This window comes from Alternaria arbusti, assembly GCF_024043155.1.
Source record: "Alternaria arbusti strain BMP 1465 chromosome Unknown scaffold_3, whole genome shotgun sequence".
Taxonomy (NCBI): Eukaryota; Fungi; Ascomycota; class Dothideomycetes; order Pleosporales; family Pleosporaceae; genus Alternaria; species Alternaria arbusti.
Window position 1 is genome coordinate 2,416,000 of NW_026249943.1, and position 24,755 is coordinate 2,440,754.

Below are 24,755 nucleotides of genomic sequence, written 5' to 3' on the forward strand. Positions count from 1 at the left end.
CAAAGCTTGTGAAGCCACACGTCAGACGGTATGCGCACGATGAAGATATCCCACACCTAGGCACTCAGATAGGTTCTGATCTCTGACAGCTTTCTGCTGTGCCAGCTGCTGCGGCGAGGTGGTGATCGAAACCAACGTTTCCGAGGGGTATTCCTCAATTGATGGATATGACATCGTTACATGTGATAATACAGTATTGAACACTCGCGAAGAAATGTAAGAAACAGGAGAGTGGAGAGAGACCGAAGCATGCTTATGCCCATCCAACCACACTCTCGATGACGAAGCGCCATCGCTTACTGTGCCCATAGAACATAGAAGGCTCAAACGCTATGCCCAACGCCCAAAATGCAACAGGTTCTCCCTTCATCACTCCGTGTAGTTCGTCAGGAACATAGTCCAGTTTGTATGTCTCGCCCTCGAGGTCGAGTGACCGAGAAGAACCGCGGCTAAGTTAGATTGGTCCATGTAGAGCGACCTCAATCTTCTTTCGTAAACTTAGGCTTGACTAGAAGTAGGTGCGCCATGTCAGTATGTGTCTCACATGCGGTGCATGCATGGGTACTTACACCCTTCCCTTAATTCCTTTTCGCGCTCCGCCACCCGTTGATGTCCCTGCACCTCTCTCTCTATCCTCTCTCGTGCCCTCAATATTTTGCTTTGCAGATAGAAACTTCCGCCCTTCTTCGGATCGTTCAGATCGAACAGCCTCTTGAATCGCTCCGTGACAGCCTCTATTTCAATGTTTCCCATCTTTCCGGGGCCCACGTTCAGGATCTGGCAGGCTTCGTCCATGGTGATGTTCGAAGACGAGAAGGCGCCACCGCTGCCTCCACCACCTTGGCTGGCGGCTGCATATTTCTGCGACGCGGCGGCTTGACGATACGATTCGGAGACGGCGCGACCTATTATTCGAGCGCCGGAGAAGACGACTTGTGTTATTATGCGGTGGGCCTGTACGTGTTAGTTGCAGACGGTGTGACAGCGAGTAGGAACATGCCATTGTAAGAGATGCAGAGGTAAGGAGAGTCTGTGTAATCTGCTATTCCAGTCGAGTCCTATGCGAGAGCCACGCCGGTTTGTCTTGGGCGGATGGGTGCTGTTGGCAATGAGGGCATCTCCAAAAATTCTGGGTCGCCTTCCGCGCTCTCGGCCTGCCTCCGCACCTGGCACGTGATCTCAGCCAATCACAGCACGATCGCAAACTGCGATCATCGCAAGCATCTCTGCGCGCCTGACGATGGCTATGCTCGTGCAGTCCGGTGAAACTTGAGAATTACGGCGCTGCATCCCTTGCGCGCCCTTCATCCAGATTGCTTCTGGATATTGGCGCCGGGGAGGCACCATGAGGCTTCCGCAAGTCGCCCTCGGACTAAGACATTCACATGCTCAAAGATCCCCGCATCGCTCCCGGCGACAACGTCATGTGCGACTTTGCATGACAGATTCCAACATCTCTCGAGCTTCAGTTGTGCATCGCTGCATGCTTCCTTCCTGTATAATCACTGAGCGTGGCTTGACAAGAGCGCGGCACTCAGCCTCCACTGCTCAGCCAGGCGATGACGCACAACCCCATGCATGGCAGCACTAGGTTGGTAACTTCCAAACTTGCAACCACATTCAAGTAAAACCGAGTTGCGCAAACAACATGCTTATGCCCACATAGACACACCCTGGATACAGCACATGTCCACCCCTTCAAGGTCCAGCAACGATGCGTCGTCCCCGCCGCCAACCGGTGATTCGAGTTCCAACCCGACGTATGCCAGCTTCTCTCCCGCCAACCTAGGCCAGACGACACCGCAAACAAAACTGCGCTCCGCCATACTCGTGCACCAAAAGTCGCCCCTACTTGCGGCTACACCACCACAGATCACTCGCGTGCTCGCTTATTCGCACCCCTTCATATTACCTCTGAACAAGTTTGCTGGGCTGGTGACATGGACGACCGGAGACCCATGGGAGAGCTTCCTCGTGGTCGCAAGCTTCTGGGCCGTCGTCATGTATGGTGATGCCGTGACGAGATACGCAGGGCCCATTATCGTCGTATCTGGGCTGATACTGGGCATGTACACGCGAAGGTATTCTCCACTATCGTCGACCGGGTGGACAGGCGAGAAGGGACAGAAGGCGCACAAGCGCGTTGAGTCGGACACCAACATCAAGCATCACAAGAGCCTGGAAGAGATTGTGGACAGTCTGAAGCTCTTCACTTCGCGCTGCAACATCCTACTAGATCCCTTCCTACGCCTCACAGACTTCTTATCTACACAGAGGACTGCGACCTCGGCTACTACACGTCCGGCGCTCACTGTATTGTTTATCCGAATCCTCTTCGTGTTGCCGCTATGGATAGCGCTTACGCTACCACCGTTCTACATCCTGACTACGAAGCGAGTGGTACTAGCGGTAGGCACTGTGATGCTGAGCTGGCATTCACGACCGGCCCGCGTAACCCGAACCCTCCTGTGGAGATCAAGAACAGTCCGGCGTACCTGCGCCTTCATAACTGGACTCGACTTTGGCGAAATTGTGTCAGTAGATAGGAAGGGTGCGCCTCCTCTGCCACCTCGAAAGAAGAGCACGCAGGAGGTTGCAGCTTCATTGGCGGCTAAGCGTCGGCCCGAATCTACAGGCGTACGCTTCACCTTCTCCATCTATGAGAACCAGCGAAGATGGCTAGGCATCGGATGGACATCCTCTATGCTTGCTTACGAGCGAGCGTCTTGGACGGATGAGCACCTAAACCCGGTTCCACCTAAAGAACAGTTCGAACTACCTGAAGTTGAAGGAGGTCAGTCGAGATGGCGGTGGGTGCAAGGAAGTGAATGGAAGGTTGAAGGCGCGGAGAAAGACAGCAAGGCTGACAAAGGCGCGTCCAAGGAGGACTCGGCGTGGATTTACTACGACAATAAAGTAAGTATAGTAACTTGGTACAATGTTCTGATACTAACTTCAACAGTGGAGGGACGGACGAAGAGGTCAAGATGGTTGGGGGCGTTATACCCGCCGTCGAAAATGGTACCGCGATGCCGAGCTCGTCGAATCGACCTCGTCGACAGATACAACGCCTATGCCTACGCCTAAACCTAGCCCAATCGATACTTCCGGAGACCTTGATCCTAATCAACTCACAAAGCTCTCATCTAATCTCAGTGTAGCATCCAGTACAGACCCTACTCTAGTCGAGGGTGATGGACGTGAGTATGCCGCATCGATAGCGTCGGATACAGATGCAGCAAGTACAAAGAGCAAACGGAGTTGGTTCAAGAAGAGACGGAGCAGGAGCACAAGCGGTAGTGTGAGTGGCGTAACAGTCGTCAGCGATACAGGTACGAGCGGTACGCGTAGAAGTGACGAGGACGATATGCAAAGTCCTCTCGATCGTATGGCGAAGGATGAGGAGTGGAGGCTTGGTGACGACATCCGTCAACATCTTGATATCTGAAGTAGTCGGAGCGCTTGATGATTACCTTGACTTGTTGTATGAACTTAGTTTTCACACTCCTCTCTGATGCGAGCTTATTCGACTCTTGTCAAGTGATGTACTAAATACTGATTAAAGCGATACATGTGCTAGCCAAAAGCATGATAGAGAAGGTCATAGTCGACAGATTGCTGGAGTGTTCCCCTTTTATCGCATAGCCTGCCTCTCGTGTGTTGTTGTGGTGCGTCAATATCGATGCTTCATCTGCAGTAGGTAAGTCAAGAAATCAAGCAGATCCATTAACATGTTCACAGCACGGAGAGAGACATGGCTTTCAAGTGAGTGTCCTTATTCCATGATCATATCTCATCTAATATTGCCCAGCAGTCGTGACCCTTGGTATTGGCAGTTCACCCCGATTTCCAACAGTGTTCATTGTTCCATCTCCGAATCGCTCGATGGAAGTGTTGTTGGAAGAGTTCCGAGGCTCAGGGTAGCTTGACGCTTAGTGCTATTCGGGTTGTTAGTGCCATTCCAGACGGTAAGGAAGACACCGCGTCGGTATATCTCGAGATGTACTTACGGAGCAGGATCCGCATCCGCAGCTGGAGCAGTCACCAGCGCACTTGCAGGAGGAGCAGTTGCTGTTCGTTTGTTAGCCAGAGCCCCTCCATGTTCCCAGTAGAGTGTCCATCACGGTGCTGGCGCTAGCCTTGAAGCAGCAGCACACCACCGTGTGTCAAACACCAAAGTCGGTCGCAAGACGTACCAGGGAGCCATTTTGATTGGTTGGTTGGGTTGTTGGATTGTTTGGTTGGTTGGATTGTAGAAGTGTTGGAGCGTGATGAGCCATCAAGGTGCTGAGGGCAGACAGTTATATAGAGCACCTGGCCGCCAGCCCGCGACTTGGTAACGACTCCCTACCCACGCCGCGGTGGAGACCCTGTCACTCGAAATGGTCATGCGCGAGGCGGTGGGGTCCGATGGAGAGTGACATATCGACCTGCTAACCGCCCCATCAGAGCCACCGTCCTTCGAATTCCCGCGGTTAAGCGTACGCCACGCTCGTCTCCCACCATACACAACAGACAACTTGGAGGGGAAGACCATCTGGTTGGTCAAGGAACACCGGTGAATGGCTGGATAGCTCACCCACTGGGTGTGCTAGGTGCTGAGATGTACCGCTCTAGGCTGCCTCCCGCATATATGCCGCAGTTACCGGTATACTCAACCGGGCCGGTTGCAGAGGAGCCTTCGTCAGCCGTCAAGCTGATACGAGCATCTCTCGATGGTATTGGCTATGGAGTCACTTGCCGCTGCAACCGTATCAGTGCATCGGGCTCCACGGCACCTTCGCTCTGCTCGAAGCTGTAGCCTGACCACTGACGAAGAGGACGCCTCGGCCTTGACTTCCTCACCGTATTCTAGCGCTTAAGTTGACGCACTGCACGTGTGAGACATCATGCAGATCGCTTGTACCTAGGTACGACCCGTTGCTCTGGAGCCTTGAGAGCCATGGGACGGCACGGGCACAGCACCACCAACGTGGGATGATGTTGGTGACCCCTAATCCGGTGCTTACGTCTCAAACGACCACTGGCTGCATCAGAATCGAGTGGTGGCACTGCATACGCATTCCCCGCTTCTGGGCACCATCTGATTGCGGACTTGGCAGTTCGCAGCATGTTGATGTGAATCGTAGCACGGTGCATACAACTCGAATAGCGAGTTCCTAACTGTGTTCTGTTTCAGTGGGATCTTTGCTGTCAACTGGATGCATGTGAATGTGCCTGGAAGAACGCGCCACCGAAGTCAAGAATCTAGATCTACACCAAGTTCAAGCGCGTGATCTGATGATGCATCGCTGGGTAGCGTTCAATGTAGTATGGCCGAGAAGCCAATCGCGACGGTCCGTCAGTGGAGCTATGATGCAGCTAGTGGGCAACACGTGGGGAGAAGCCTCGCATTTCACTTTACCTAGGTACCTAGGCAAACCTTGGGACCCTGGAAAACGACAAGTGACATGGTACATCATAAGATGTATCTTTTGACCACGCTCAACAGCGTCTAAGCAATTAGCCACTCCCCAGATATGACGTAGTGTCCAATCCGTTGGCGTGTGACCTTGGGAGTTGATGGCGGCTGCGGCGGTACATGGTGAGTTGTAGCTGCTAAGTATGTCATCCCCCTAACACCAGTGGACTCCATATCAAACACCCACCTGGTCCCAACAACTCTTGGAAAGCGATAACATATCAACATAAGAGCGGCAGCCGCGGTTCGCTCAGACTTTGTCGCACATACCAGGTGACTAGGATCTTCTAGCAAGCCTCCAAGGCAGAAGACGGCTCCACATGTCTTGTCACCAAGCCCATACAATGATATGGTAGTCTTGCCAGCGGTACATCGACCGCGCCCCTTGATACGTTCGGACTTGACATCCTCAAAGGACCGCACAAGGAAGGTGACGCTCATGTTGAGCGCGAGACTTGTGAGATTGACGGCGTAAGTGAGGTGGATCAGGCATGCGTTGCCTTTGGAGTGAGGCGAGGGCATACGTAATATCGAGCTGTAGTTGGGTGTTCCAATAGTGCTTGAATCAGTGAGTGATACTTTTGAGGATCTCGATGGAAATGATGGTCTGTCATTTGACATAACATCTCCAGAGAGAAAAGAGATCTTACGTATTAGACACACCGGTGGTGAGTGGGCGGTGGACGTATCAGAGCATATGCTTTACATCTTTGACAATCACATACATCTAGGCAACTCATTCACCCTCTTGCGGCTGATAGATTGATTTGCCTTCTATATCCGGCCTTCGTCATACACATGACTCCATATTCCCCGAATGTATTGAGCCGCCTCAAACTGTTTCCTCTCAGCAGCAAGCGGATTCTTCTTATCAGCGAAAGTGGCCACATACGCTGTCCGGCTCATCTCACACATAGCAGCACCGGCGTCAAGACGTCTGGGCCCTAGCGCTTAAAGGAATTCGTCCACAAGCTATTCAAGACCACCGCCCCATGCGGTTATTTCCGGTCTGCCATTGGGCTGCGGAGTACTTCTGAAAATCTCCATCTGTTCTGCAGTATACAGAACGAGTTCATCATCTCCGTATTGACCAATGATCTGCAGTCCTACGGTGTTGAAGAATGAATCCGGAACCGTCGAACTCTGGCTCTTTTCCTTGTAAGGAGTAAATGTGGGAAGAGTGATTGCTGGCAGCCCGGCAAGACTAGCTGGTACGGTGAAGACATCGTTCATGTATGAGTGCACTGGATCCTGATTCTCGACTTCGGCCAAAGACGGTGTCGTTGATAGAGCTGTGGGGCATATGATCACGTCCACTCCTTCTGTTTCTGCCACGGTTTCTTCGGCATCCAGCAACGGGTTTGGACTGGCAAACACCCTGTTGAAATCTTGTTGTACGAGCCTCCGAATCTTTTGTGCTTGTATGAAGTAGTTGTCGATAGCCTGGGCGCTTAGTGAAAAGGCTCCAAGGAGTATACGCCGCTGAACCTCCGGACCGAAACCTTGACCCCGGGTTTTAGCAAAGAGCACACTATCTGGTGTACCATCGATGCCCTCGGCTCTACTTCCGAAACGCACGCCGTCGTACTTTGCGAGGTTGCTCGATGCCTCGGCTGGCGCAAGGACGTAGTAGGCTGATAGTGCTTGTTGTGTTGTGGGTAACCGAATAGGGTGCAAAGTATGACCAGCATTCCACAGATGTCTGAGTTGGTCAATCCATGCCTTTCGGACAGCGGGCTGCAATGTGTTGATGTTGTAATCAAGAGGAATGCCTATCTTCAACGAAGTTGGTCGCTCCCCTGTACGGAATTTTGCTCGGGTTGTGTTAGGAACGGACGTCGGATCCTGCGCATCGTGGATGTTGACCTTGGCTGGACTCAGTCAGAGATGTGGAAATCATAGTCTACATCTCTATAGACTCACAGAATATGCTCTTCACACTCGCCACGTTCTTGCCAAAGATCCCGACAGTATCAAGAGAGTTTGCATAGGCAATTACACCCCATCTCGACAGCAGTCCGTAGCTCGGCTTAAACCCAATGACTCCGGTATATGCAGCAGGAAGCCGTACCGACCCCCCAGTATCGGTACCTAACGCGCTGCTCGTCTCAGCACACATACTCCGTCCTCGTCGGCTGTCAAACACTTACGCCCAACATTGCGACGACGCGACAGCAAGCGCGCTTCCACCTGAGCTTCCACCCGCACTTGCCTCCTCTCCTTTGTATCTCTGCATCTTCACTGGTCCGAAGTGTGAATGTGTCGAGTGCGATCCCATGCCGAATTCGTCCATGTTCGTCTTGCCTACCACCACGGCACCTTCATCTTGGAGCAGCCTCACCACCGTGGCGTCATATGGGCTGCTAAAGTCTTTGAGTATCCCGGAGGAAGCAGTAGTCTTTAGGTTCTTCGTGCAGATGTTGTCCTTTATTGCGATTGGCTTGTCGGCGACGCTGTCGGGTTGGCGGCGGAGGGTACGGGATTTGGAGGCATCGCTGCTTTGGAGGATGGACGCTTCGACGAGGGAATTAAACGCGTTAAAGTGTCTGTACTTCGATTGGTTCGCCAAGTACGTCTTCGCATGCTTGGAGAGGGACATGGAGGGTGGGGCGCATCGCCGGCGCGTTGTCGCGAGTGGGATGTCGGAACTGCACGAGCGGGACAAAAAGAAGTCGCGACGTCATGTGATCGGCCTGACTGCCCAGGTGCCGCTCTCAGCATTGCCCACGATCACAGACACCAACTGACTGCCAATGTATCCCAGCTCACTCATGAGGTAACCCACAGACCAGAACCTCGGAACACGTCAAGAGGACCGCAAAAGACCTCTCTTCGAATTCTTGAATAATTTTGCCATCATCCCAAATGGGGGTTCGTCATCTACCATCGGGACTGTCGTAGCGACGATGCTTGGAATTCATTCATCAATAGTTTGATTGAGTGTGTTAAGAACGAGCTGCGCCGCCCAGGATCGGGCCATCCTATACAACCGCTCGCACGTACAGTCACCTGGGCAGAGAAGACTACCCGAGAAAATCCTCCCCCGAATCGGCACGAACGAGGGCAATGAAGGCGAAGGAGCAGAGTATGAAGATCAAGAGGAGGAAGAATCTGTCAAAACTAAGCTGCACGTGCCAATGGTTCCAGCAGATGCGCACACGCATCTCCTCTCTCCAAACATTGATTCATTCAGCATATGGACCAAAGATGCGAAAAGAGACGGTGTTTACCGATATTGAAGTAGTGTTGGTCGACAATCCTTGGATTTAACTGTAAGACCAGACGGCACGGCAGCGAGAAGCAAAGGCCCCGACCGTGTCTGAGTTTGTATCTCTAGTACATCAGACTCTGAAGATTTCTTTGGAAAAGTAGAGTGCGCCTTTGACTCAGACTGCGGTCTGGTCCTGGCTCGGGCTGGTTGTTGAGATCGTACTCTGTTGAAGATCTCTTCAAGGTACAGTGAACTCAATATGGCTGATAGTAAAAACATCTGCAGTTTGAATGAAACTTTCTTGGAGTTTCTTCAGGCCGTCGCGCAGAAAACACGGCTAAGACCTGATTAGAATGGACCTGGGTTGCGGTTCGTACATAGGAGGGAGGCCTGCTAGCGCCGCCAGTGCCAACGCTGCCAAGCCGCTGAACAAGATCTCGACCAGCTGAGGCTTGAATTCTAGGCGAATTACAGTTTATCTTAGCCGGCGATCCAATCTACGCGCTCATTACCTGGTGAATAACACCGAACTTCAAGACCAGAAACCACCAGACGGCGCATGCAAAGCTAGAGGATTGTGATAGCTTTGACGTACAGTAGCCTCGCATTGGACGCGATGTTGGACATATTGTAACTCAGAGTCGCACCATAAGAGAACAACCTACAGCGACAACCCATCAACGCTTCTCATTCCGTATTACATATTTAGTAAGCCCGGAAAGGGACCCTGCCAAGCTGAGCGGTATGTGAGTCGGAGGCTACGCTCTACCAAGGTACCACTCCCGCCACGGGTATGCATTCGATTGGAGTCGCCTATCGCAGCCTTGCCCTTTACAGCATCGCCATCACTGTTTCATTAGACACGCAGCGCCTTCCAAGGGTTTCTCAAACGCTAGGTCTGGGCTACAGACTTCTATTGGCCGATATGATGCAGAAGAGAGAGTTGAGAATAGGGGCACGCGACACGGTATAAGGTGCTCGCGTGCCTAAAACTTGACATCAAAGAGTGACGAAGCTCAATCTCCAGACCTTTCTTTTTTGCAGTTGACGATCCGTTTTGATGGCGGAGAAGATGCAAAGCACGGCAAATGTGTCGAATGACACCAATGGCGCGTCGACACGGCCGCCACTGAAGAAGCAAGAAAGCGATAAAGACTTCGACGACTACTTCGCAAGTTTTTCTCTATAACGATTCGTACAGTCACTAATGCTGACTAGATTGGACCGCGCGATCTTGATCATCACTCGAAGGTAAGTTCTGACTGTACGAATTGCATTTGAGACACATATTGACTTCGTACCTCTACCTCTGCAGTGGCCTGTATTTCTCCGCGTTCATGGCAGTGTAACACCTGAAATGGTGCTGCCCTTACTCTTTGTAGCCGGCTGGTCGAGCATGATAACTTTGATCTCGAAGTTCGTGCATGATCGTATGTCACATCCTTGCTCTGTTAGCATCCAACGTGTACTGACCACCTCCAGTCAGTGTCAACCAGCTTTTGCTTACCGTCCTCGGATTCGTCGTCGGTCTCGCATTGAGTTTCAGAAGTTCCACCGCCTACGAGCGCTACAATGATGGCCGCAAATACTGGGCACAACTCACTTTCGCGTCCCAAAATCTTGCTCGCCTTATCTGGATACACGTAGATGAACGTCACGAGAAGGACGCCGCGCTCGGCAAACAAGACCTTCTTGCCAAGATCAACTGCCTGAACTTGATCACTGCGTACGCAGTCGCACTCAAGCACAAGCTGCGATTTGAGCCTCACATGCATTACGACGACTTGCAGCACCTGGTCGGTCACCTAGACACCTTTGCGCGCGACGCCGACCAGCCAGACGCGCACAAGAAGCCAAGCATCTTCAAGACGGCAGGACAATTCCTTGGGCTGCCAATGGCTGAGTCGAACCCACGAAAACTGCTCAAACGCTCTCGTGCCCCTCTCGGCAACCTTCCACTGGAGATTCTCAACCATTTGAGCGTCTACATGAAGTCAATCTATGATAACGGGACCTTCAAAGTTTCAATCTACCAGACGCAGTCCCTCAATGCACTCACCACCTTCAACGATGTGCTCGCGGGCACTGAGCGCATTCTGTCGACGCCGCTACCTCTCGCATACAGCATCGCCATCAGTCAAATCACTTGGGTTTATATCCTCCTCCTGCCATTCCAGCTATACAAGCTCTTGGGGTACATCACAATCCCAGCGAGCGTCTTTGCGGCCTATATCATCCTAGGCATTGCGCTTATCGGCCGCGAAATCGAGAATCCGTTCGGTAATGATGTGAACGACTTGCCCCTGGACGCTTTCTGCCTACAAATCAGGAAGGACATCGATATCATCATGAGCAAATCGGCTCCGAGCGTTGAGGAAATGGTAATGCACCCGGACAATCAGCTTCTCTACCCGTTGAGTACTCTCGGAAGTGCCGGATGGGCGGCGAAAAGTGTAGACGAGATTAGGGATGCGTTGGCGAGCAAGCCTGGTCTGCACTTCCCTTTGGTTGACCACCACGAACATCCAAAGCCGGGTCACTCAGTCAGTACTGGTGCTCGCCGTCGGACGACAAGTGAGGATCGCGCTGAGATGGGCGAGGCCGGACATGGTAGATATAATAGTAGTGCGGGCGATGGTGGAGACTAAACGCATTTTGAATGTAGGTTACGTTGGGAGGACAAATCTATGCAAACTGAATGAATGCATGGCATGCCTGCTCGAAAAGCCACCTAGGTATGATAAATTATCTCTTGTGAGTCTGATCAGAGCATACAAGCTTTTTTCTAGTGAAAGTCCTCCATGTACAACGGTGCCTAACATGCCTTTACCGACCAAAGGTCTCGTGTTTGAGCCGAGTGTGGTAATCTATATCAAGGACAACATGAGCGAGAATGACACGACAAGAGTATTTTGACGCTCCGTGCCGTGGTGATGGATAGACTGTGAAGTGAAGTGGCCTATACTGGTATCGCAAATTGGTAAAGATGAATGTAGTGTCCTTGTGAAGGGAGAGCCAGTATATATGCGTGGACGACACTGTATCGGCTTACATGGGCGATCATGGCCGTGCCGAGATCATATCTCATTTTTGTGGCCAGTTCCTCCACATACGACCATAGGATCTTGAGAATTAGGCTTCCCGTCCGCTCAGCCATATACAAGCAAGATACCGGCAGGCTAGTAGCTTCGTGGGTGACCAGAAGCGAATCCCCGCTGTTGTATGTTTTTGACCTTCTTTTTGCCAACTTGTCCGGATCGGGTCGTGTGTATCGCTCCTTCCTCGGTATCTCGTCAGCCAAGTATTTTTACAGGATGGACACAGATTTGCGATAGTAGCAGTTGTCCAGTCTCCTATGGCCGTCATATTGTGTGTCACATACCCAAACGCCTCGCTATGCAAATGATATACATCCCAGCTTCTTATGAGAGTGGGTTGACAACCCCAGAACTCTACTCGTCCATCTGCCACTGATATTCCAGCTTCTCAATGTTGGCTTTCCTATTCCTCGAATCGAACCACTGTTTCTCGAACCCGTTTCCTCGATCGATACCGTCCCATCGATGTCCTGGGCGGATGTTGTACCGGTTGGGTTGAAACGGTCCTTGGTATAGAGGCTTGCCTGTAATGCTGCGTCCAGCCTTCTTCTTGCGCAAGAAGCCTGACGCAGGGTCGTTCCAATGCCCTCGCTCCTTCAGCTCGTCGTTGAGCTCCGCATCGTCTGCGTATCGGGCGATCGTCATCGTCTTCGCGTCCTGTAGCTGTTGTTTCCTGCGCTCTGCATCTGCGTTTTGTACGTCTCCGCGCGCTGCCTTCTCCTTCTCGCGCTTCTTGCGTTCCTCTTCTTCGACTTTCTTCCGTGCTTCTGCGCGCTTCATTGCGACGTTGATTATGCGACCGCTGGCGTCTCGGTAGATGGTCTCCTGCGCAGCGCTCCCCATTTCCTTTGCGGCCTCTTCAGCTTTGCGCTTCTCCTCGTCTTGTTTCTTCTTCATGGCTGCTGCGACCTCGGCAGCGCTTTGTAGACCTGCTTTGGCGCCCGACTCCATCCTCATGACTCCGTCTGTGTCTACCATCTCCGGCGCTTCATCCTCCGCTTCAGCGGCCTTCTCGCGATCGGCGGCGGTCCCTGCTATGATTGCATCTGCGGCGGCAGCGTCGGCAGCAAGTTGTTCGGCGTGTGAGGGCGCGGCGACGCCTACGGCTGTCCATGTTGCGGCACTGGTGCCTTTGGATTTCTTCTTGGATTTCTTGAGAGTGCCTCCGCCGACTGAAGCGTCATTTGTTAGCCTCGAGCTTGCACAAATTGTGGAAATAGCAGTTCGCATACCTATCATGGGCGCATCCTCGTCGTCCTCGTCGGCCTTATCCTTCCAGCCCAGATTGTCATCGTCGTCGATGATAAGTCCGGCGTCCTTGTTCTTCCTCTTGCGCTTCTTCGATTTCTTTTCTGAATCTGCCGTGAGGTAATTCTTAGCCAGATAGTCGGCGAGACCAGACATGTTGAGGTGAGGCGTTGGTTGCGGGTGATGCTGCAAAGTCCAGTCGCGAAGCTCGATACGGAAAGTTGAAGGCTTGGCGCGCGCATGCGTTCCGCATCACGTGCTCTCGTGTTGTCGCGTTCACTGTCGCTCGGCTTAAGCAGCCGCACTCAATCACCCTCCACCTCGGATCATCATGGCACCAGGAGAGCGCTCAGAAGAAGTCTGGCTATGGTACACAGCAGTATACGAAGCGATTCAAGAGGTGCCTTCTGGCAAGGTCACTAGCTATGGTCATATTGCCAGGCTGGTAGGGAAGCGTGCGTTGTGTTCCCTGATGACGAGGTCGACTTGCTGACGTGTTTGTCTGATTATAGCCGAATGTCCAAGGTATTACAGCGGAGCACCATGACCATCGTGTCGCAGCATCACTAACGCATGACGTCAAAGACAAGTCGGAGTCTGTCTCAAGAACTTGCCTTCGCCATCGGCCGATAGCAGCAATAGTCCTACGTTCCATAGCCGCAACGTGCCTTGGCAGCGCGTGATCAACGCCAAAGGCGGTATCAGCCCGAGGTCAGCGCTCCTTGTCACCATAACAAGGCTTTGTTGGTTGTTGTTCGATTGCTGACTGGAACAAAGAGGCCCGAGCGCTGCTGCTCAGCAGGCGGATGCCCTGCGGAGAGAGGGAGTGGAGGTCAGACAGGATGCCATGGGCCAGTACACGGTAGATCTCGGTACATATGGCTGGTTCCCTGATGTCCTCCCAAGCGAGGCTGGCTTAGTTGAAAGTAGCGACGAGGAGGATGAAGAGGCGGCCGCGTACCACACTTGAAGCGAGTGCCTGAGGATGCACCTGGAACGGCTGCCTTAGTCAACCATGCCACTCTAGACACGTTAATGTTCCAAGATAGCTGATTGACGGAAGGGCGTTGCAATGCCATGGTATGGGGTACATGTCTTGGCTGGTTCGTAGCAAGCCGCGCACCCGCGTTAGATGATGGGCTAGACTAGCAGCCGGGCACAGACGCGGCGGCCGAATCCGGGCTCTTATCAGGGAGCGTGGTAAAGGGCGTCATCTAATAAGGTGCGATTGTTGGGATGCATGCCGTGACTGTTGCTGTCTGAGGTGTGGAGGCTCGATGTGGGGTCGGCGATCGGAAGATGGAGCACCAGCTTGGGGCGCTTGCGAGCTTGAGAGCTCCAGGGCTGGGAGCTTCACGCATATCCATGCACACCAACCAGGACACAGCAGCCTCCAACTCGCCCACGTTGGCCGCCAAAGGCGTCTGAAACCGCCATGATGGCATCATGGGCAACAGCGTCAAACCGGCTGCGCATCGGGCTAAAGCGGGCAACAGGCCTCGGCGAGTCGGAAGCTGGAACCTAGGTCATGAGCTCCCACCCGTCGACAGTCCCCTTATCAGGAACCAGACAAGGCGGGGATGGTGCCTACGCCTTTGACGACATAAGGGCGGCGCGAGTAAACAACTGCCTGGCCTGAACACGAGCCGTAATCTTCCATAAGTACCTGCATAGCCACTCTCGTCGCCCCAGCACCTCGTCATCCTGAGTCACTTCTTAGAGTCATTCACAAGACAGCTGCTAGTCATCCGCCGCGCCTCCCTCTCACCCGTGCTTATTACCTCGACACAGCTATCGTACCTGTCACATCCCATTGTTTACCTTCTCCGTCACACCTAATCTACCTACTAGCCATCTGCCGCAGCACCTCCCAACAACACTCTACATACTCCGTTTATACTCTTGCCAAACCATACCAACCAGTCACAATACATACTATAACTACACCCGTCGATCCAAGTCGCAACACAGACATGTCGACTTCGCAGACCTTCACCAGCGACCTCCGCAGCGACGCCAAGGAGTTCAACCGCGACAAGAACAGCAGGGCGAAGTGGGCGAACGGACAGTCGTTTGGCCCTGGCCGGCGACAGGAAGACGGCAAGCCCCGCCCTGCTAAGCTGTACCCGCATATCAAGTGAGTGGCTCCCACACGGGTCCCGGGTTGCTTATCGGAGTACTAACATATGCAGGGCATCGTATCCCGGCCCCATGAAGGCTCGCACCGCTTTCAACAAGGACATGGCTTCTGCTAGTGACGAGTCGTCCGCCGATGAGGACGTTGACCATCCTTCCGCTGCTCCTGCCCCAGATGCCGAGGTCGCCTACTCATTCGATGCCCATCGCGGTCCCAGCCATGGCAGCCAGATCCTAAACCATGCACTCGACAAGGCTGTGGAGAGGTTTGAAACCAAGGAGACAGAGAAGCTGGTGAAGAACGAGTATGAGGTGCTCGACTTGTACGACGAGGCCCCGCGCCCAAAGCGCCATGTCGCCCCCGAGGATGACGAGTACGAGTTTGTCGACGCGTGAAGGTTTCCATGGACCTCTTGATCTGCCCTCATTCCTTATCGATTCTTGTGCACTTGACTTGCATGCACAACTTCCCCGGCGTTCTTTGACATCTGATATCGACTTCGCTGTCGGCTTTCCATCGATGTTTACACTTGCATTTTGTCCATGGCAGCATCAATAGGTGAGCGTTCGGCGCTTTTCTGAGGACTTGAGCAGCCACTATACCCGTTCCGGTTTGCTCTCTTTTCGTTTGGGTACTGGGTGGGACGGTTGTCTACCCATTGGATATGTGATGCCCTGGAGTATGGTCTTTACGTCTATAATCTATCACTAGGAGCGGTGTGAATTCACGCCGTTCAAACTGACCAGTTGGTACTTGATTTTGATTGTGATTGTGAGTTCTGAGTGATGATATGCCCGACTCTATGCAGGACTAGAGGTCTGCCGTCGTCGTGTAACAGCCTTGTGGTGCAACACGGAACACCCAGCCACCCGCGACTGGCCACATCGGCGCATCGACAACGTCAAATGTCTGTTGAAATCGGCGCCGAGGCATCGCCATGCACGCTCTGCTCCGCGGCCATTTCTCAACTGGGGTGAAAGCGCGACAGCACATGGATTGGGCGGCATAGATGGGGTGCGGCTGATTAGCCTACGTCATCGCCTATCGGGGACCCTTGCGCGTCCCTGGGCCTCACATTTCTAGACTCCCAACGCTTGCGACTAAACGCACAACCAAGGACTCGACGTCCCAACTAACACCGTCGCGACAATTCTAGTCCCACACTATCGCGACACTACCACCACGCATCACCCCTAAGCACTCGGCTTGCCACAGGCACAGCCCCCTTTCATCTCTTTCACCACCCGCGGCCTCGTTAATGGCGCGCGCCGTATAGGGTGATTCAATCCTCTCCACCAACCGTCAACCGTCAACCGTCAACCGTCAACATGACCGTATCCGTCGACAACCCACCACAACCCAAGAGCAGCCGGCCGCGATGGATGCTCCACGTCCAGGCGCAGTTTTGGCGCGTCCTCATGGGCATCGGCATGATGCTCCACCGCCTGGCCCGCCCACGACCCCCGAAGCCTGCCTTCCATAGGGACATCGATGCCACCGTCTCGCCATTGAAAGGCAAATTCCGCCTCAACTTCTACGTGCCCAAGGAATACAAGAAGCATAAGAAGCTGAAGGGTACTAGGAAATACCCTGTTGTCATCAACTTCCACGGAGGCGGTTTCGTACTGGGCACTGCACACGACGATGCGCGCTGGTGCGGTGTCGTCGTCGACGAGGTCGGAGCCGTTGTCGTCAGCGTCGATTATCGCCTCGCGCCTGAGAACCCGTTTCCCACGGCTGTCGAAGACGGTGCCGATGCGGTACTCTGGCTGGCGCAACACGCCGAGGAGTTGATGCTAGATGCAGATCGCTTCGCCATATCGGGCTTCTCGTCAGGAGGCAACATGAGCTTTACGGTCCCGCTGTGTCTGCAGGGCGAGCTCTTCGATCGAACAACATCTGGCGCCAAGATCATCGATGACCGCGCGGGCAGCGTTCCCAATGCTGTCCTTCAGCCTCCTCCTGCATTTGGCCAAAACCTCACCCCGAACGGCTCCCGCGTCCCACTCGTGCGCCAAAAGTCACGCCTCGATCGCATTGCTATGCTCCGCCAGACAGGCGCCTCCTCGCTATCGCTCATATCCTCATACAAAGACAACTCGGGAGTGTCAGTCATGACGGAGGCGTCCAACACTGTCCTCAAAATTAGGGGCATAGTATCCTTCTATCCACCGACCGATTATACGCAAACCCGCGCCCAGCGCCGAGAGACGTGCTCGAGGGTTGACCAGAACCTCCCCGCTGTCTTCACCGATCTCTTCGACGACTCGTATCTCCAACCACCTTCGCTCGATCTTGCACATCCATGGCTCAGCCCTGGTGTGGCACCAAAACACATGCTTGCGGCGCTCCCTGACGACATTGTCCTCTTCTGTTGTGAATGGGACATGCTTCTCGCTGAGGGCGAACGATTCCGCGACCGCCTACAAAAGGATCTTGGAAAGCGCGTGCATTACCACTGTGTACCCGGGGTGCCACATGGCTGGGACAAGGCGCCTAATCCTCTTAGGGAGAGCCCGGGTGCTCGACAGCAATATATGGTAGCATGTAAAGAGCTGAAGCGTATGTTTGATATTGAGTACGACGAGGACGATTCGCACCAGAATTTGCCATGTAAGCAATATCATAAAAGTGTTGACTTGGGCACCGCGGGTCAGCGGGCGCAGGCCGAAGCATAAGCTGTGGCGTTGTTTTTTCTCTTTTTTTCTCCCCTAAAATATGGGTCTTGGGTATGGGTTCATAAGTTTCACATCAGCGGCGTTTGATAAATCTTCGAGACTGAGCGATGTTTAGCATACATATGAACGCGTTTCTTTTTCATGTTGCGAAATTTGGCGAACTCTCGCTATGTGCTGTGTGATGTTGCTCTTTCCCGTGCTCTTTCAGATGCTTTGCTTGCTCACAATTACTACCTTTTGCAAGGCCTCAGTTGTTGCTATTCACTTTGAAATTAAGGAACTGCAGGGTAAATGGTTTTGTATTATGATTACTTGCTAAATACTGCGATAACGCTGTATTGATTGTTCATGTAAAAATACCCCATCGCTTTACCCGTACGATTTGATGAAAGATTTGAGACACAAGCCCACAACGTTAATCAGAATCCATGCTTCGCAAACTCCTTCTGGGTCCACTCCCACAGCTCATTCGCAAGTTTATCGTTCTTGAGTATTGCCTGCGTGTACTCATTCCCATTGCCTTTTGGTGTGTAGAAAGCCCCGTTCTTAACCTCGCTCTTCTTCGCAGTACTGGCCCACAACTGCGCCTTCGCACCGTCGGCAACATTCGTCAGGAACGGACCAAAGACTACGGAAAGAACCGTACCTAGTACAGGTCTTCTTGTCTTCAAATTATCCCAAATGCCCGTGTTAACAACGCCGGGATGCAGCGCTACAGATGTGATGCTTGGGTATTTCTGTGCGCTGACCTTGCTGAAATAGTAGTTTGCCAGTTTCGATTGGCCGTAACGAGCTACGGAGCTCATGTCCTCACAAGCAGTTGTGAGCTTAGGGAAGAGGATACCCTCTTTGGGACCTTGCTTGAATAGTTCGGAGCTAAGGTTGATGATGCGAACGTCGCTGTTTGGCTCTTCGGCAGTTTTGAGCAGGAGTGGCAGGAGTAGTTTCGTGAAGAGAGTAGGGCCCATGTAGTTGCTGCCGAATTGGACCTCGTAGCCGTCGCTCGTTACGCTTGCAGGGTTGCCTGTTGTGCCGGCGTTGTTCATTAGGATATCCAGACGAGTGTTTTCGGTGAGGATGCGATCGGCGGCTTGCTTGACGGATGCGAACGATGCCATGTCTACCTCGAGGTAATGTATCTTTCCCTTTGCTGAGGGAACGTCTTTCTCGATCTCTTCGATTGCTGCGTTGCCTCGCCTGCTTGTCCGGGCTGCAAGATAGACTTTATCTGGGTTGTGCTTGACGAGTTGGAGAACGCTCTCTTTTCCGAGACCGCTACTGCCGCCTGTTACAACGATGACCTTTCCCGATAGGTCGGGTATGTCTTTTTCGGGGTTGAAGTGCATATTGAAGTTGATGGACTCGACACCTGCGTGTACGACAGCTTATTGTTGTAGAGGAGTAAAGATAAGATTGGCGAATGCTAGTATTGTAAGAGGACTGAGGTTTGCAAGACTGTGCGAAGGTATAAGAGACGGATGGCTTGAGAATCAATGATCCTGAGGTTTGAGGGCGTGTTGTTGAATACATATCCGAAAGCGCCATCAACCTTATATATCGTACAGTCCAACGACGGTCAACGCGCCAAAGGCCCAAGATGCCGCTTCTAATTCACCGCAGATCTCGTCCGAAAGATTGGTAATTTCACCTTGATTTGAGAAATTCTGGCTACTTCGAGCAAAAGGTCAGAAGGGAGGTCCGACTAGGTGGTTGCCCGAGGTATTGTCTATAAGGTTTCGGCAACACTCGTGACCGGTCGGGCAAACATGTCCCCGCGGCCTTCCATCGACCACTTTGAATGTTCTGCGCTACAGCTACATTAGCGCATACTTGTGGTATGTGGTCAGCTATAACTGCGCCTGCAGCTGTCCAGGAACTCAAGTTCTGTCCCGTCGCAATGCGCGATAGAGCGAAACTTTTCTTGAGTAACTTGGAGTCGACTTTGCGACGAATGTCGTTTTGGATTAAGTCAGAGGTAGCCTCGTGGTGTAGAAGTAAGATTACTGAACTCGCTGTCGGATGGTCCCGAGGCCTGCTACAAAGTCTCTGCGGACTTCTCTCGAGTGCCGCACGGACGTTAAATGGGTTGATTGATTAATCAACATTTCCATTGCGTCCCGAACAGAGTCCATAAAACGTATTGCAGAGCCTGTCGCTGTGCGGTGTTCGATATACGCTTCAATGGACGTACAATTCATCCGGCCGAATGAGATACCCGAAGGAAGGCATTCCATACAGAAACCGCGGACGTCCAAAGCCATCATATTCTATTGGATTTACGCACAAGTTTGGCACTTGAACTACTCTCTCTCAAAGGGCGGCAACGATGTATGCACGACGCATGAAAGTTGCGAGCAAGTTCGGCCACGTAGAAAGAGGAAAGAAGATGGGCGCGGGTGCTATGGCCAACTCGGAATGTGGAGATGGTTCTGAAGTCCAACTGCGCCCTTTGTGCATGCTGCTACACATGGAGCGAGGGTTGAAGATATGTTGCTAATCGGGAGCCAGTTCGCGAAGCCATAAGAAGTTTCAATTAATCGTCCAAGTCCGTCTGGGTCAGGCGACGAGGAGCGAAGTTCGAAAGTGGTGGGAACAAGACTCGCCAGCTTTGCCTCCCGATGAAGCAGCAGAGGCAGAGACCAACTGGAACGGTCCTACGCCGCATCGACAGAGGAGTCTTGCATCAATTCCTGCGATGCATGCGTTCGAGACTGCGACATCCTTTCCTAGACTGACAGCAGGGTCATCGATATGTCGTAGCTTCGTAAGGGATGTCCAGACCGGTATATCGGTTGCTTCTATATGTCGCAGGGGATTCAATCCGGCACTTGTGGATGTGGGCACGCACGACGTGCGCTGGAGATGTTGGAGGAAAGTCGTTCGATTAGCTGCACAATGAGCATGCAGAGTGTATCGGCACATTAGGCGAGCAAGCGGTGGGGTTGCGGCAAGTAAAATGCTTATACTCGCCTTCGGTATGTCCTCTGGATTGAGCGTTCACAGGTGCATTGCGTTTTGCATACTGGGCGTGTTGGCCGCCTAGACAAGGTCGCGTGAGTGCCTGAGGCAGGCCAGACCGCTCATGCCTCGTTTCAATCATCTGTCGCGCGTATACATGCCTGTCTGATTAGGAAGGCGGCGACACCTCGTCCGCAATCTTGGGTAAGTAAGCCCGAAACGTCGCGCCGTATCCACACATGATGTGTTGGGGTCTCATTTCCCAGCGACCACAGGTGGGCGAGGACTTGTTGCTTCAGCGTGGCCCAGTGTCGCAGCTTCTCAGGTTCCGCATGTGCACCTCAGCTTGCGTCTTGCAAGAGCAGACGTCAGCTTTGTTGTAGGTAGCCTCGTTGCACGGTGGGTGGGCTCGTTGACGGTTGATAATCTTACCACAGCCAGTGAAGTCGGTCGGATCGTCTTGGCGGCGGATCGCGAAATTGCTCCTCGGCCCAGCGTCGTCTTGAAACCACCTGGCCAAGGTTGGTGCATCCCAACCCTGCAGCATTTGTCGCTTGTTCCCCCCGGTATCGTCACCCTGCCACGGCGCAGACGAGGTGATCCTGCCAAATGCCATGGGTCCCGTTGGCGCGACATGCCGCAGAGCCAATCGAACCACCGATCTCATGCAGCGCGTTACCCTGGTCCTGGCTCCGCAACGGGCGGGTTCTCGACTCTGCAATTTCTCCCAGACGCCCCGAAAGTGGATGAGTGATTGCCGCTGGTATGATGACAGCGAAGTGTGGAGGCGCCAGGCTCGTTTCCTGGCAGACCGGTGGTGATACTGGCGCACATTCCGCCGTTCTCTGCATCTCTTCCTTCTCTCAACCTCTCCACGACTGTGTCGCGGCTTGTTCCATTTCTTTGGCTCACTAGAGCTGTCCATTCCTTTACAACCACGCCAATATCTTCCTGTCTTTTCTTCATACTCACTATACCTTCACTCTAACGAATTTGAAACCCAAGATGCCCGGGATGCTTACAAGGTCGAAGTCATTGAGGTTTCTGAGAAACAATCGCAGGGACGCCACTGAGCAAGACAATGGGGCCTCAATGCCGCCTGTTAAGGGTTCTCAAACAGGCGTTGACAAATACAAGCCCTCCACTTCCGATTTGAGCACCGAAGTAAATCTAGGAGTCCCAGGCACGGCAGTGCGGCCAAGCACATCGAGTGGACCTGGAGAGCGTCCATTCATGTTCCATAGGAAAACAAATCTTGCACCATCGATCTATTCTCAGGACCATATCCACTCGTTCCAATCGCCTACTACCTCGACAACTGTACTCTACAGTCCAGACGCCACGAAAGAAAGAGGGGTCATTGGTATCGCTCTTGGGTCACCCACCTCAGGTTCACATTTGAAATCACCGCCTGAGGCTGCGGTACCAACAACCGACTCGAAACCCGCCCATTCTCCAATGGCAACACTAAACCACCCCAACGACTCTTCGGCTTCGCTGAGCAGCCGTGTTGAGGCACCCAAGTCCAAAATCAGCCGATGGAAGTCGTTGTTTCGTAAAGCGCCTCCCCCTCAACCAGAAAAGCCATCGTTCTATCAGCTGGCGCAGACCGTTGCCGCGGCACCTCGCGCAGACAGCCACCATGACGAGGAAGCCAATGAGCCCCAGGCAGCTCGACCGGAAGAGAAAGAGAGGGAGAAGTTACGCAGTGTGTCACCGCCGACCTATAGGCCGAACATCCGAGCATCGCGGAAATGGGCTCCAGGAGAGTTCGTCCCACCTCAGTCGCCACCGGAGACGTCTGCGACCCGAGATCGTGCTATGACGCTCGGAAATATGCCGTCACATGGGCCTAAGAAGTCTATGCAACGGTCTTTTACAACGCCTGCTCTAGGAGTGCGAGGCGTTGCGGGCGAGGTCCCACCTGTGCCACAGGTTGAACTACCGGGCACAACCAACAAAGCACTACCACAGAATCCAACCGGGTCCGCAGATGATGGAGGGCCGCTTCTGGACGTCAGCCTTCCCGATATCACAATGGAAAGATACAGCGTTATGTTCGGAAACCTCTTGCAGTCCGACCCGAACCGATTATCCCTCTTGGCAAGACGGCAAGGCAACACCGAGAAGATCAAGCCACTGCTAGAGCTGTCTGCAAAGGTATGTATCCGCAGGTATGGCTATTTCCAACTAGGGCTAACGTGAAGGTAGGACGATCAGAAGGACGAAAGTCCCGTAGATTACAGTCTCCAGCGCAGGGTGACCTCGCCCGCTCCGGCGTCTGGCTCACCACGGTTGTCCCTATTTCCGTCCACCAACCCCGGCCGCGCACCGTCACCTCTGTCAGGATCCATCATGAGCCGTAGCAAAAAGGATCTGAAGCGGTCCCGGACGATGCCCACGAAGTCTCCCCTTCAGCAAACTTTTGCTCAGAATACAGAGAACACGACAAGACAGATGGATTCTACCAAGCTGAAGCCTGTATCATCTCCGTACCTGAAGCCAGCATTGACCCCTACCTCGATTTGCAGCTTCGAATCTGAGGCCGAATCGATCACGATCATAGTCGCCCAGGCATCACCCGGTCATCCTAAACCGATTACGTTGCATCTTGACGAGCGAGAGCCTGAATGGGAGATCTGCACGAAGCCAGTGAGGACTCTGAAAAGCGAGACCCTTACAGTCAACAGCGAGCCGTCGTCCCCACTAATCCGCTCGCCCTCGCAACAGCAGCCGAAGGTGACCAAACTCAGCGCGCTGTCATCGCACCCGTCTTCTGCACCTCTTGACGCACCCTCCCCTCTGCAGAGGTTGCAGAGCTTGTCAACTCCACCACACTCGGCCAGTAGGCTCGGTGAGAAGCGAGCTGAGATCCAAGCAAGGAGAAGGGAGGGAAAGACAGAAGAAGTCGCCACAGCGAAAGCCATGGTCGGCGTCGCAAGGAGTGTATCTGTCAGCAGAGCGAATAGCCCAAGAGGCGTGGTTCGCACTTTGACGAGTCCGCACGAGGATCGTGTGGTGGATCGATTGGCCCTCACCCCTACGATGGTGGAAGTCAGGAACCGGAAGAGCCAGAGAGTACAGCTCGAAGATGCATAAGCTTTGTCTCTTCATTCACTTCTACAAACTTTCGAGAACATCTCATTCTTCTTTTTTTCGTTTGTCCTTCTACGTTGAATCGCGTTTCTAGCGATCGGGACTTGGTATTACTAGGGCGTTATGCGCTGATACACCGAGAGTTGCAAAATGTACTCGCGTGCCATTTGGGTTTATGCGGGTTGTTTCTTATAAGCGGGGGTCGTTCTGGTTGCATTCTCCAGGATATCCCTGGACTTCTTCACATGCGGCTAGGGATGATTCGAGACGTACTGCTGGTCGGTGAAAGGATAGGGTTAGGCGAAAGACTTTGGTACCGCTGAAAGGCCTGCAAGTTTGCGAATGGAACTTTCAACAACTATCACTGCGCTTATTGTCACTTTGTCACTGACTGGAGCCTGTGAATTTTGGGCTCCTGCTGAACGCTGTGCGTCCCGAAACCCACATTCCTGGGATGGGGCCGAGAGGATCGACCGGTGAACCGGTAGAATGCATCGCATCGGCGCTGTTTCGTATGTATACAGGGTTGCGAACGCTTTCGAGATGTATTCTGGTACTGCGAAAAGCTGTCTAGAAAGAATGAGCATTCGGTTGAGTGTGTTCTGGCACAGACTTCTCGCGCGTACTCTTCGTTAGGCAGGCATGGCACATGGTCGCAGCTACCGTTTGGAGAAGCGTGGTGGCTATGGCGCGAACCACCTGGCCACCCCCGCTCGGGAGCGGAAGCAGGAAGGCGCACCATCTATCATCTCACTGCCGTCCACCCAACAGACTTCAGCCAAAGTGACCGAGCTCCAGCCTCTCGTCTCCGAGACCTACAGCGCACACTACCTAGGTACATGCTGAGTTCGTTTCCTGTAAAGAAGGC

At 53.1% G+C, this 24,755-nt stretch overlaps 10 protein-coding genes across 10 annotated transcripts; 6 read left to right on the top strand and 4 right to left on the bottom strand.

The window, feature by feature from the left end:
• Positions 1–479: 479 nt before the first annotated feature.
• Positions 480–1,224, bottom strand: J4E86_003496 (uncharacterized protein; the record flags this gene model as incomplete). The annotated part of the gene is made up of 3 exons (XM_051444049.1): positions 480–508; positions 570–954; positions 1,207–1,224. The coding sequence occupies 3 exons, from the start codon at positions 1,222–1,224 to the stop codon at positions 480–482; spliced, it is 432 nt and encodes a 143-aa protein (XP_051305544.1).
• Positions 1,225–1,686: 462 nt separating this feature from the next.
• Positions 1,687–3,448, top strand: J4E86_003497 (uncharacterized protein; the record flags this gene model as incomplete). The annotated part of the gene is made up of 2 exons (XM_051444050.1): positions 1,687–2,916; positions 2,963–3,448. The coding sequence occupies 2 exons, from the start codon at positions 1,687–1,689 to the stop codon at positions 3,446–3,448; spliced, it is 1,716 nt and encodes a 571-aa protein (XP_051305545.1).
• Positions 3,449–6,433: 2,985 nt separating this feature from the next.
• J4E86_003498 (uncharacterized protein) lies at positions 6,434–8,060 on the bottom strand (the record flags this gene model as incomplete). Its single annotated transcript, XM_051444051.1, has 3 exons — positions 6,434–7,332; positions 7,385–7,560; positions 7,612–8,060. 3 exons carry the CDS (start codon positions 8,058–8,060, stop codon positions 6,434–6,436), a joined length of 1,524 nt encoding a protein of 507 aa, XP_051305546.1.
• A 1,672-nt stretch (positions 8,061–9,732) lies between these two features.
• On the top strand, positions 9,733–11,320 carry J4E86_003499 (uncharacterized protein; the record flags this gene model as incomplete). The annotated part of the gene is made up of 2 exons (XM_051444052.1): positions 9,733–9,847; positions 10,155–11,320. 2 exons carry the CDS (start codon positions 9,733–9,735, stop codon positions 11,318–11,320), a joined length of 1,281 nt encoding a protein of 426 aa, XP_051305547.1.
• An 804-nt stretch (positions 11,321–12,124) lies between these two features.
• Positions 12,125–13,174, bottom strand: J4E86_003500 (uncharacterized protein; the record flags this gene model as incomplete). The annotated part of the gene is made up of 2 exons (XM_051444053.1): positions 12,125–12,942; positions 13,003–13,174. The coding sequence occupies 2 exons, from the start codon at positions 13,172–13,174 to the stop codon at positions 12,125–12,127; spliced, it is 990 nt and encodes a 329-aa protein (XP_051305548.1).
• Positions 13,175–13,349: 175 nt separating this feature from the next.
• On the top strand, positions 13,350–13,988 carry J4E86_003501 (uncharacterized protein; the record flags this gene model as incomplete). The annotated part of the gene is made up of 3 exons (XM_051444054.1): positions 13,350–13,463; positions 13,695–13,729; positions 13,796–13,988. 3 exons carry the CDS (start codon positions 13,350–13,352, stop codon positions 13,986–13,988), a joined length of 342 nt encoding a protein of 113 aa, XP_051305549.1.
• A 1,003-nt stretch (positions 13,989–14,991) lies between these two features.
• On the top strand, positions 14,992–15,550 carry J4E86_003502 (uncharacterized protein; the record flags this gene model as incomplete). The annotated part of the gene is made up of 2 exons (XM_051444055.1): positions 14,992–15,155; positions 15,211–15,550. 2 exons carry the CDS (start codon positions 14,992–14,994, stop codon positions 15,548–15,550), a joined length of 504 nt encoding a protein of 167 aa, XP_051305550.1.
• Positions 15,551–16,483: 933 nt separating this feature from the next.
• J4E86_003503 (uncharacterized protein) lies at positions 16,484–17,833 on the top strand (the record flags this gene model as incomplete). The annotated part of the gene is made up of 1 exon (XM_051444056.1): positions 16,484–17,833. The coding sequence occupies one exon, from the start codon at positions 16,484–16,486 to the stop codon at positions 17,831–17,833; it is 1,350 nt and encodes a 449-aa protein (XP_051305551.1).
• Positions 17,834–18,252: 419 nt separating this feature from the next.
• Positions 18,253–19,179, bottom strand: J4E86_003504 (uncharacterized protein; the record flags this gene model as incomplete). The annotated part of the gene is made up of 1 exon (XM_051444057.1): positions 18,253–19,179. The coding sequence occupies one exon, from the start codon at positions 19,177–19,179 to the stop codon at positions 18,253–18,255; it is 927 nt and encodes a 308-aa protein (XP_051305552.1).
• Positions 19,180–22,249: 3,070 nt separating this feature from the next.
• J4E86_003505 (uncharacterized protein) lies at positions 22,250–23,890 on the top strand (the record flags this gene model as incomplete). The annotated part of the gene is made up of 2 exons (XM_051444058.1): positions 22,250–22,951; positions 23,003–23,890. 2 exons carry the CDS (start codon positions 22,250–22,252, stop codon positions 23,888–23,890), a joined length of 1,590 nt encoding a protein of 529 aa, XP_051305553.1.
• Positions 23,891–24,755: the final 865 nt, after the last annotated feature.